This window comes from Panulirus ornatus, chromosome 40, assembly GCF_036320965.1.
Source record: "Panulirus ornatus isolate Po-2019 chromosome 40, ASM3632096v1, whole genome shotgun sequence".
Lineage (NCBI taxonomy): Eukaryota > Metazoa > Arthropoda > Malacostraca > Decapoda > Palinuridae > Panulirus > Panulirus ornatus.
This window is the reverse complement of record NC_092263.1, coordinates 12,778,748-12,791,698: the sequence shown is the minus strand read 5'-3', so window position 1 is coordinate 12,791,698 and position 12,951 is coordinate 12,778,748. Positions and strand designations below refer to the sequence as shown.

The following is a 12,951-nucleotide window of genomic DNA, read 5'->3' as shown; positions in this document are numbered from 1 at the left end:
CTCCTACCAATTGCAAATCGCTCGCAGTCGTGTGTCGAATAAGAATTATCCGACCTATATCTAAACCCCCATTCTACACCTCCCCCATCCCCACACTTCTTCTTCCTCCACACCAGCCTGTCCCCCTTCAGGTGTAGAGAGCTTACAGGTGTGTGTCCACACCCCCCCACCACACCACCTCCTCCTCAGCGTCACACACACAAACACACACATATATATATAAAGGGACAGAGGCCAGCTTAAGCCACACAGTCTGCAGTGTCTGTCGACCAGGGAGGGACCTGCTTCCAAGAGCTGAGAATCCAGGTAACCAAGGGTCCAGCCTGGCTATTTGAAGAGGTTCCGACGAGGAAGCAGCAGCAGGAGGAGGTGGTTGAGATCGAAGTGCACTTCGAAGCCAACTCCAAAATGACGACGACGATGAAGAGGAAGCTGGTGGTGGTGGTGCAGCAGCAGCTGCTGTTGGGTGTGGCTCTGCTCGCCATCGCTGCCGTCCGGGCCCAGGTACTTCGTGGAGAATTCTGTAGCCTTCGTAGTGATCCGACACACCTCATTCAGGGGGAAGGGAGGAGAGAAAACTTGTATTTTTCTCTCCATACTGATCTTCATTCTTTCGTTCATCTGGTCGTCTCTACGACCTGTTTTTATTTACATCCCTACACGATAGAGTATATCTTTTCGACCTGTCTGTTCTATTTCAGCGCCACAGACAAACCTCTTTTCCAACAGCATCCAAGTTTTTTTTTCCACTTCCCTTTCTCGTATCGGTCTTATGTCGCTGCACTCAATGTCCAAACACCTCTAGCGAAATCACTTCACAGTGGACTCTGCGTAAACGTCCCGTTTTCCTTAACCCTACCGTGGTAAAGTGGACTCTACCTAAACATCCCATTCTCATTAACCCAACAGAGGTTCAGGGGGGAAATTCTCCGACACACAACCCTCACCCATTGCCTGGTGGCTGAAACCGGCCACCGACACCTTCCCGCACAGTACTGATGGCAATAGACACCAACAAAGAATTGGACATTGTCCCTCTGACACATTCTCTCCCAACAGATGGTTCTTGGCATCACCCTCCATGGGGCCCCACACACCTGAAGGAACATGGCCATAAGTTAACTATAGGGTTTTATAATCGAGATCACCTCCATCTCCCTCCATTTCCCTCGCCACCACATACCTTTAACGCAGCAACTGTTCACTTCAACCTAACGCCCCAACACCACGGTATAGCTGCGTCATGTACGCCGTACGCAAATGCAACCAGGACCACAACTGATCATTGGATGCCACAAAATGACTTCCGATCCCATTTTGACGTGTGGTGGAGCCACGTCCCCCATCTCCCTCACCACCAGCAGGTGAGGGGGAGAAAAAATATGGTGTATTACGCACCGTTCTCATCTTCATCTCGCCAACGGAGGAGTGGTCGGGGTGGAGGAAACTCCTCCTCCTCCTCCTCTTCCTCTTCCTGGTTCCTCTTCCTCTTCCTGGTTCCTCTTCCTCTTCCTGGTTCCTCTTCCTCTTCCTGGTTCCTCTTCCTCTTCCTGGTTCCTCTTCCCCTTCCTGGTTCCTCTTCCTCTTCCTGGTTCCTCTTCCTGGTGTGGTGGCTTATTCATATACTCTTTCCCCGCAGAACCATGACCCATACCCACCCATACCCACCCACGCCCTTATCTCTCTCTCTCTCTTATCCACGCCCATACCCACGCCCTTATCTCTCTCTCTTATCCTGCCGCAGGAGGGCGCTGGCTTCGTCGGGTCGTCATGTCTCTCGCTCGGTGGCCAGTGTCGGAAGGAGGGAGACGTCCGGTGCCTGAGGGCTTCCCATGCTGATGATGGCTGTGGTCCCGACGCTGTCTGCTGCATGACGGGTGAGTGAGTTGGCGTAGGGGAGAGAGAGAGAGAGAGAGTAACACAGTCTCCTTCTCTCTCTCTCTCTCTCTCTCTCTCTCTCTCTCTCTCTCTCTCTCTCTCTCTCTCTCTCTCTCCTACGTACAATGTACACCGATGGCACGGCGACGATAGACAGGTGTGTCGTGTGGATCGCGTTCGTTCACGATTATTTTCTCACGCACGCGCCTCTCCATACACACACACACACACTCACTCCTGCCCAATTTTTTCGTAATATGACATTCGTGAAAGTACATGATCACACTTGGGTAATAATTTTTCACTGATAATATCTACGTTGGTTCCTCCGCCAGGTCGTGCCGGCGCCAGGGAGCGGTCGGATGTGAAACCAGACAAGGATCAGCGACAAAGAAAAGTTGGTATATCCTCTGGGGAAGAAGGCGCCAGAGGTGAAAAAAGAAATGTCTTTGGCCCAGGTCTAGGCATATCTGACGACATTACCCAGAACAGGAGAGACAGGACGAAAGAAAATCTCGAGCAACGACGAACGAAAATCATGAAAACCCTGAGAGATGGACAGGGGAAAAGCGAAGATACCCTTACAAACAAAGACCGCAAAATAAAGAAAACGACAAAGAGCAAATCAAAGAAAACCAATAAAACCAAAAGAGGTAAACTAAAGAAAACTAACAAATCGACAGAGAAGGAGCGAAAGAAAACCAAGAAAACTAACAAAGGCGGAAATAAAAGAGACAAACGAAGGAAAATCAAGAAAAATAAAAAGAATGCACAAGACAAGAAGAGAAGACCATTGAGGAAGGCCCAACGCAACCCAGAGAAGACAATCCAGCAACAGGAAGGAGTTAGAAACGTCAGTAATAAGAAAGGAAATAATCAGGCTGGAGTTGCCAAACGTAAGAAGACGGGCCAGAGAGTGATAAAAAGGAAAACAAACACAGACAAAGAAAAACAGGAACTACGCAAGAAACCCAACAAGAAAAAACGTAAGGAAATGGGGTTATAGAAAGTGGAGGAGGGGAGGTAGCAATTAACTGACAAAAGGGTGCGTTAGGTGACAAATGAACTGAGTAAAATGTTTGAGGATCTGGTGTGTCCTGCCCAGTACCCATCCTGCGCAGCTGGTGTGTCCTGTCCAGTACCCATCCTGCGCAGCTGGTGTGTCCTGTCCAGTACCATCCTGCGCAGCTGGTGTGTCCTGCCCAGTCCCATCCTGTCACATTTGATCATTTTCTTCGACATAACTTCATGAATTGTTAATGTCATCCATTAATTCCTTTTAGCCCAGTCTTCGTGTAGTGCATTTAAAAGCATTTTCTTTATAAGTTCCTGTGTGTGTGTGTGTGTGTGTGTGTGTGTGTGTGTGTGTGTAACAGTAAACAGTATGAAAGTATGAAACAGTTAGAAAGACTTGGTGGGAAACACACAAGATGGCGTATAGTTTGCTATACATAATCTTCACTATGAACGTAATTATGGTTGCTGTTGTCGTTGTGGAAAGCTGTCTACCTGAACTGCAACTTGGGGAAGAGGGATATCTCTTTAGCGGCAGGGTGATGGTGGCGGGGTCGCACCAGATTCGTCCTGGACGAAAAAAAAATCCAAGTTGTGATAAAGAAGAGTTGAAGAGGTTTGGACAAAAAGAGTTGAGACCCCTCACTCTTAAAATAGGTGGTATGTATATATATATGTTCGTCAGCAGATCCGACAGCCTTTAACATAAAACACCATATGTAAAGGTGTCACATATATACCTCTCCCCCACCACCCCCCTTCCTCTCATGTAATCATTGACCGTGCCCCGTATATCACATTACTCATTCCATTTTTTCCCTTTTACCACCCCCCTCCCTCCCTCTCACGTAATCATTGACCGTGCCCCGTATATCACATTACTTATTCCATTTTTTCCCTTATACTCCCCCCCCCCCCTCTCATGTAATCATTGACCGTGCCCCGTATATCACATTACTTATTCCATTTTTCCCCCTTTTTTTTTCCTCTTTTTATGCAAAGGTTGCCGTCAGCATGATGACTGTTCTTCGGTGCATGGAACATGCAAAAAGAAATGTGATAAGAAGGTGGAAATGAAGACTCTCTATACGTGCAACGGTAGGAAGTGTAAGTGTTGCGTGGCCAAGCCTGAGTGCGCACAGTCGCAAAAGTGTAAGAAGATGGGAGGAAAATGCACCAAGGAGGAAAAGTGCCCATCGGGGGCCTCAGTTGCCAAAGGCTGTAAGAGAGGCTGTGTCTGCTGCTTCGAAAGAGGTAAGTGTATTCATGTTGTTGTTGTTGTTGTTGTTGTTGTTGTTGTATGAGTCTCTTCCCTCCAGTTTCTATGACCTCTCGAGTCGTGATATAAGAGCGGATTTGAATGTCATCCCTATTAGAATCTCCCATTTACGTACCGCTACTGAATCATCCTCTCTCCCTTCATCCGCTATCCTCCGCTCCCCTCTTTAACCCTGTTTTTTTTTACGGAGAAGAAGAAGAAAAATAAGTAGCAGTAGAGGCCCAGCTAAGAGGTAGAAATGGCTCTTAAAACTTAGGTACGAGGGTCGTCTGTGTGTGTAGTGGGGGATGATATCAAACATGTTAGTGTTTCTAGAATATTAGTTTCGTCAGAGCCACACAAATCCATCTTTTTCCTTTCTCTCTCTCTCCCTCCTCCTCTTCTCCACCATAAGATTTGTGTTCCTATGTCGCATTTATCCCTCCTTCAGAGTCCTCACACACACACACACACACACACACACACACACACACACAACGTCTGTGTATGATATAGAACGTAACAATAAAAAAACGGGAGGTGAATATACGATTTCCTTTGCTAACTCTCACGCTATTGGAGCAGCAGCCCAAACCCACCCCACACCCCTCTCTCTCTCTCTCTCTCTACCCATCGCCCACTGCCCGTATAAAAAGTGCATACGCTGTATGGTTAACACAAGCCAATACCACTGTATGTTTCTGATACCGTGGCGAACTTAAGTCTTTGAAAAGCAAATGACTGTCGCGTATCATCATAATAAACAATAAACACCACTAGGGCTTTGAGGATCAACCTTAAAGAGAAAGACGAAAAAGAAAACAAGCGAGAAGATGGTTTCTTACCTTACAGAGTGTTGGTAGTTTTGTACAGTCATAAGGCGAAAATCCCGTCCACTTCCTTTAAGTATCCGAACACATTGGACTCCAGGGCGTTTCACTGGTCCACAGTACAAGGGTTATCCAAATGGTGGACAGTAAAAGGTGTTTACACACACACAAACACATCAGACGTCTACCATCTGCACACTCACGTACACCAGACCGAACTATGTGAAGTGGATCTAGCGTCTGTGTTCGGTGGTAGAACAAAACGCTTCGAACGCTGTCTCGGGTTCGCTGTTTCATGGTGATTCGAAGCAGTTCAGTTCGACTGACGAGTTACAGCGTGGTAAGGTTATTTGTCCTTGTTTACCGGTAAATAATAATGAAAAAAAATAGGATATTATTTATTATATAGTTTTTCTGTAGTATTTATTATATAGTTTTTCTGTTTTCTGTTGCATTCAATTTTCTTTTCTTTTTTCACCTGTGTCGAAATGTTTCAATACGCTTCATTCTCTTGATGAATATGAAGACATTTCTAAAGTGTTCACAGATAAAGACGGTATGAGCAATTAGTAGCATCCTTATCCATGTGTATTCATAGATTGCATTCACCTCATCCTAAGTACCACAATAAAGCATGAATGTGAAGGAAGTTCTTCATTCTCTTAGAAGAGAAGAAAGAAATGATTATGAATGAATTTAATGAGGCACGAAATCACCTATGTTTCTCCACCTCTGCATATATATATATATATATATATATATATATATATATATATATATATATATATATATATATATATATATATATATATATATATATTATTATTATTATTATTATACTTTGTCGCTGTCTCCCGCGTTTGCGAGGTAGCGCAAGGAAACAGACGAAAGAAATGGCCCCCCCCCATACACATGTATATACATACGTCCACACACGCAAATATACATACCTACACAGCTTTCCATGGTTTACCCCAGACGCTTCACATGCCTTGATTCAATCCACTGACAGCACGTCAGCCCCGGTATACCACATCGCTCCAATTCACTCTATTCCTTGCCCTCCTTTCACCCTCCTGCATGTTCAGGCCCCGATCACACAAAATCTTTTTCACTCCATCTTTCCACCTCCAATTTGGTCTCCCTCTTCTCCTCGTTCCCTCCACCTCCGACACATATATCCTCTTGGTCAATCTTTCCTCACTCATTCTCTCCATGTGCCCAAACCATTTCAAAACACCCTCTTCTGCTCTCTCAACCACGCTCTTTTTATTTCCACACATCTCTCTTACCCTTACGTTACTCACTCGATCAAACCACCTCACACCACACATTGTCCTCAAACATCTCATTTCCAGCACTTCAATCCTTCTGCGCACAACTCTATCCATAGCCCACGCCTCGCAACCATACAACATTATTGGAACCACTATTCCTTCAAACATACCCATTTTTGCTCTCCGAGATAATGTTCTCGACTTCCACACATTCTTCAAGGCCCCCAGAATTTTCGCCCCCTCCCCCACCCTATGATCCTATATATATATGCCAATGAATTTACCGTGCTGCTGCTGAACTCAGGTTCTTCCAATAGACCACTCACACACACACACACACACACACACTCACTCTCTCTCACATACACACACACACACGCTCTCTCTCTCTCTCTCTCTCTCTCTCTCTCTCTCTCTCTCTCTCTCACTCTGACTTCCTCGTTACAGGTTCGTGCGAGAACAAGAAGAAATGTAATAGGTACCATGGCCACTGCAAGGACTACTGCTCAGGTTATGAACGAACCATTGTTGGAGGTTGTTATTCTCCTCTGTGCCAGTGTTGCGCGCCCGAATGCAAGCTATCCAGTAAGTGCCAAAAAGCAGGAGGTCATTGCGTTGAGAAGCGTGAAGACTGTTACGCCTGGTACGAGGTCAAAGGCAAATGTGAAGGAAAAGGGTGCAAATGCTGTCGACCAAGTAAGTGTTTATGTGTTTTTTGGTTTGTGTGTGTTAATTTTCTTTCTTTCTTTCTTTATTTTCTTCTCTCTCTTCTTTCTTCCTATGTGTGTTATTTCTTTTTCTTTCTTTCTTTCTTTCTTTCTCTCTCTCTCTCTCAGCGTCACAAACGTTATGTCGACAGACAGACACACAGACACACAGACAGACAGACGGACGGACGGACGGACGGGTGTGTGGGCGTGTTGTAACAAGTCGTTTTCTGTGATTGGATCATTTCCCATTTTCTTTTTTTTTGTATTCTGTTTTTTTTTTTAAATTTTTTTTTGTTTTGTTTTCAGAAAAAATGACCACGACCTCTACCACCACGACGACGACGACGACCCCGACCACCACCACCACGACGACGACGACCACGCCTACAACCACGCCTACAACCACGCCTACAACCACGCCTACAACCACGCCTACTACCACGCCTACAACCACGCCTACAACCACGCCTACTACCACGCCTACAACCACGCCTACAACCACGCCTACAACCACGCCTACAACCACGACGATTACGACCACCTCGTCAACCACAACCACCACCTCGTCAACCACAACCACAACCACAACGACCACAACCACCACCACAACGACCACTACAACGACCACTACACCTGCCACTACGACCACTACAACGACCACTACACCTGCCACTACGACCACTACAACGACCACTACACCTGCCACTACGACCACTACAACGACCACTACACCTGCCACTACGACCACTACAACGACCACTACACCTGCCACTACGACCACTACAACGACCACTACACCTGCCACTACGACCACTACAACGACCACTACACCTGCCACTACGACCACCACAACGACCACTACACCTGCCACTACGACCACTACAACGACCACTACACCTGCCACTACGACCACTACAACGACCACTACACCTGCCACAACGACCACCACAACGACCACTACACCTGCCACTACGACCACTACAACGACCACTACACCTGCCACTACGACCACCACAACGACCACTACACCTGCCACTACGACCACAACCACCACCACAACGACCACTACCACCACCACAACGACCACTACCACCACCACAACGACCACCACAACGACCACAACCACAACGACCACTCCTTCTGCAGGTTAAGTGAGTGACGGAGGCGCCGGAAGGAAGGCAGCGTATGCAGTGGCTGTCGCGTTCCCTTCCCTGGACCACCAGATTGCTCTCTTTTCCTCTCTGTCTCTCCCTTAATAATTTGTCTCGTCTTCATGTCGATTGCTGCTGGCAAAGCGACACACACACACACACACACACACACACATCATCCTATTTCACTGCACATGGCGACACTTAGCTTGCAACGACCATTTCCACTTCCTGGCCACCTCCAAACCCTGCTTAAGTCTCCTTCTATAGGCAATTCAGCCAGCGGCCACTATTGCAGCGACCGTCTGTAAAGTCGCCAGGTAACATGAACGCCAGCGAACACACACACACACACATAACCTCACCCGACGTACACACGAGTTATAGTGGGAATGGACGTACACAGAACCCACATCAAAGCACAGGAGGGGATCTTCAAAGGCCATTATTACCCAAACCCACCATTCTAACCACCACACCCCTCCTACGCTCCACACCAACCCTTCCTCTTTTTCCCTCCTCCCCCAAACGTCCCTCACCCCTTACAGCTGCTGTAGATTTAAAAACCAACCATGAAGAACAGCAGCAGGAGCAGGAGGAGGAGCAGCGGCGACGACATCTGTTAAATAACGCAAGAATCGCAGCCGCGAAGGTCAATGACTTCAGACGTAAACACCTCATCTCTCAAGACAGACCCACGCCCTTCCTCAGTACTGACGAAGCCATCGGACACTCCCCGTCCACTGCAGAAGTGCAAGAGGCTTCGTCAGCGACCACATACAAGGTCATCGGGGGGGAGAAGGTTGCTTGAGTTCAGCCGCGGTGGTGAGAAGGACGAAGATGATCATCGCTGCTCTTACCACCAGGGTCACGAAAAAAGCTCATTTGGACTGCATCATCATCAACAACCACCCCCCCACCTCAACCCTCCCCTTTGAAAAACAGTGAAGCTTTCGTTCTTTGACCTTTGACCTTGGTCTAAAGGTCAGAGGTCAACGCCACACCGATACCACGGGTCATGAGCCTATGCCCAGAGAGAAAGTTCCTCCGAAAAGCATTTGGCGGCTGCATGAGAGAGAGAGAGAGAGAGAGAGAGAGAGAGAGAGAGAGAGAGAGAGAGAGAGAGAGAGACTACTCTTGTATACTTAAAAGCCTTGTTATTATATCTTTCGATGCTTGGACGATACACGTTTTTCTGTTGTTGAATGCACTTGGCTTACCCCTTCTACAATTTCTGTTTGGATATGTGCGCGCGCATGTGTGGGTGTGTGTGTGGGTGTGTGTGTGTGGGTGAAGTAGACCATCACTGTGTGAGCCACGGATATGGATATCAAACCCTCTCGTTTGTATCGTAATTAAAATGGCATTTCAAGCATAGTCAGTCTTTCTTACTTATCCTCAGCGAAGATATAGGAATATTTGATATATATGTAAACGCCCATACACGTACATATACATACACATACATATACATACACAGACATATACATATATACCCATGTACATACTCATACTTACTTGCCTTCATCCATTCCCGTCGCTACCCCTCCCCACAGGAAACAGCATTGCTACCCCCCGCTTCAGCGAGGTAGCGCCAGGAAAACAGACAAAAAAAAAAAAAAAAAGGGGGGGCCACATTCGTTCACACTCAGTCTCTCGCTGTCATGTGATAATGCACCGAAACCACAGCTCCCTTTCCACATCCAGGCTCCACACAGACCTTTCCATGGTTTACCCCAGACGCTTCACATGCCCTGGGTCAGGAATTTATGATGTGTGCTATAGCCATTAAGATACTAATTTGTATGTCATTGGAAGACAGTTCTGCACTCGTGTAGGACCCATCCCTTAACCTTATATATATATATATATATATATATATATATATATATATATATATATATATATATATATCACACACACACGTATAATTTCTTACCACTATAAAAAGTAGCCACGGGAACTGTCGTTTGACACCTTTCGAATCGTCTGAACTGCTTGTTTCATCGTCTGCCTGCGAGGCAAAGCTTCAGCCACAAAGGTTATAATAATATATGAGCAAGACAGGCGAGTTCTGAAAGGTTCTCACTCGCCCTTCGAACTTCAGTTATGTCAATTTCACTCAATAGATGGCGTGGATGAACAGCGGATCGTGACGTCTTCTTGACGGAAATCATACGTCCTTTTCTGCTTGTATAATTCCAACGCCAATCATTGCCAAACTACCCAAAGGCAGGCGGTCTTCTCTGTGCTTGGCCATTCCTTGTGTAACATTAGGCCAGCATGATGAATTGTACATATACAACAGTCATTTGGATCCGTTTTATCTATATTTCAATGTGAAGTCATGGGGTTCGATTCCAATCATATTTGACACTGAGAATCATACAAGTCATTGATATAGGTTCACGTTTATTGCACAGGATCACAGGTATGGCATTAGCCTATTCGTTGAGAGTATAGAGGAATGAATACACACACACACACACACACACACACACATGCAAAATTTCAGGACTATGTAATACTAAGATGTAGTTGAGAAATTTATATTATTCATGACATTCAACGCATTATTCATAAATCTAAGGCCCTTTCTTCCTAGGTGAAGCGAGGCCAGGGAATACCTTTCAATAGCACATGACAGATGATTCATAAGATGTTTTCCACATAGAGGATCTGTCTCTTTTTTGTCTGACTCTATGGGAATCCAGTCCTCGTCTACCCCTCTCTGAAAACCCCAAGATTCTCGGAATGTTTTTGGATATCATTTGCAATATACCCTCGATCAAGGCCTGTCTGACACACACGAACACACACGTACTGGATACTTTACGCCAAATATCTGGTGTTCCGTATGGCGTCTCGATCATCCTGCGTACCGTGTTGCGTATGGCCTCTCGATCATCCTGCGTTACGTGTACCGTTCCAGGTGTTGAATGTACCGTCGTCTCAAGGCGTCCCCTCCTCCTGTACCGTTCCGAGTGTTCCCTCGTTCCATCTCAGGGGCGGGGTGGGGTTAAGGGGCGGTTCCACGTACCATAAATTTTAAGGCGTTCCTTCCACCATAGGGGGCGTTCCACTCGTCCCTTCCACCGTACCGTGTATGGTGTTCGAAGCAGCAGCAGCTTGTACCGTCGGAGAGGAGGATGGGTTTACCTTATAATACTACCCTAGGCGTAGTACCATCCCACACACATCCCGCTGCTATACATGTCCCTCTAAAATAACTTCAGATGTCCATATCTGCGCGCAAATTCGCCAGACAGGCTTCATCCAATTCACAACCCATTGTGTCGGGGATCCTAACTTCACAAACCTCGGGACAGTCCCTAAGTGGGACGACAACGATGATCCTGACACTCTCCGTCAAATTTGTAGGGAGCCTCTGTCCATCCGAAGTTGGGAAAGTGAGAAGTTCAGGGTCCGGGAGCACGAAAAATATCTGCTGCAATTGAGGCTCACTGTCGCGGGGTGCTTGTGACGAACCCGTGTCGTTGGCGGGTCGTGTCGACGTCTGGGGAGGTGGCTGGGGCTTGGTGAAGGGGGGCGAGGGAGAAGGGTCGCCAGGGAAGGTGATCGCGTCTGCAGACGGGATGGGCGTGAGGAGCTGAGTGGTCGGGGTCTGTGTGCCCAATCGAGTGGTTATGATGGAGGTCTGTGGTGGTGAGGGTCTGTCAGAGGGACTGAAATGGGAGGGAAGTGGTGCCTCTTGCGATGGGTAACGGACGGGGAGGATGGTAATATGGGGTCTGTCTCGCTTCGGAGGTTCAGTGGTGGGAGGGAACTGGGTAGGAATTCCCTCCTCGTCATCAAAATGCGTTTGCACTCCGCTTGGGCGGAGGGGACCTCTGATGAGTGTGGCGGGTGGCGCGGGAGGCCGGGGCAGCCCTAAACTCTCCTGGGGCGTCGGGGCCAGACCTAAACTCCCCTGGGGCGTCGGGGCCAAAGCTCCAGCTGCAATGTTGATGGTGATGTGGATAGGTTGGGAAAGTGGAGGAGGAGCTGGAGGAGCTGCTGGTGCCCATGATGGTGGGGGAAGAGGCGTGAACCGTCTCCTCTGAGTGGAAGAGATTCCCTCATCGACTGAGTGAGATGTTGGCCTCGCGTCGCGCCTTTGTCCGCTCAGCGATCCACGAGGGCGGGAGGCAGGCGAGACACTGGCGGGAATATGGAGACCCGATTCCAGGAGGTTTGGAAGCAACTGTAGAATATTAGAAACGATTCTGGGAATGGAGACAGCAGACTGTTGTTGTGGTGGTGGTGGTGCGTTCGAGGTCTGGGAGTGGTCGTCGTCTTGTGAGGAGGCCTTGTGTGTAGCTGGGGCACTCGGCGACTGCGGGGGAGTCGCTTGCGGCTCGGTGTATAAGCCCGAGGGAGGGACGACGGCGGGAGACGACCGTCGCTGACGGCGACGTAGTAAAGGGGCGCGGGAGGAGCCAGCCGGCCCGGACGACGTCGCCTGGAGCCAATCCGTGGCCGTCGGCTGCGACAGAGAAGGGGTCCCCTTCGTCAGGCGTGGGTGGTGGGGGAGGAGGAGGTGGTGGTGGTAGCGACGCCTGGTCCCTTCCGTTGTCGAGGGCTTGAACCTGCCTGGAATGGGTTGAGAGAGAGAGAAGAGAAAAAAAATATAATTGATCCGTTAGCAACATCGATGACTGAGAGAGAGAGAGAGAGAGAGAGAGAGAGAGAGAGAGAGAGAGAGAGAGAGAGAGAGAGAGAGAGAGAGAGAGAGAGAGAGAGAGAGTTGCTTGCCCTGTAGAGATTAATCACCACTTGCTCATTTGATAATTAGGGGGAGGGGGGAGCTAGTCATTAGGCCACCCTAGACCA

At 47.9% G+C, this 12,951-nt stretch overlaps 2 protein-coding genes across 3 annotated transcripts in view; one reads left to right on the top strand and one right to left on the bottom strand.

Moving 5' to 3' along the window:
• The first annotated feature begins 270 nt into the window (after positions 1 to 270).
• On the top strand, positions 271 to 9,514 carry LOC139761418 (uncharacterized). Its single transcript, XM_071685581.1, has 6 exons — positions 271 to 504; positions 1,745 to 1,877; positions 2,214 to 2,864; positions 3,895 to 4,146; positions 6,705 to 6,953; positions 7,274 to 9,514. Exons 1-6 carry the CDS (start codon positions 409 to 411, stop codon positions 8,116 to 8,118), a joined length of 2,226 nt encoding a protein of 741 aa, XP_071541682.1. The 5' UTR covers positions 271 to 408; the 3' UTR covers positions 8,119 to 9,514.
• Positions 9,515 to 10,513: 999 nt separating this feature from the next.
• Positions 10,514 to 12,951, bottom strand: part of LOC139761417 (uncharacterized) — a 6,453-nt gene continuing 4,015 nt past the window's right edge. For both annotated transcript variants that reach the window (XM_071685579.1, XM_071685578.1), the window contains exon 3: positions 10,514 to 12,711. In XM_071685579.1, the coding sequence (XP_071541680.1) occupies positions 11,351 to 12,711 (1,361 nt within the window). In that variant the 3' untranslated portion in view covers positions 10,514 to 11,350. The remainder of the gene's footprint in view (positions 12,712 to 12,951) is intronic.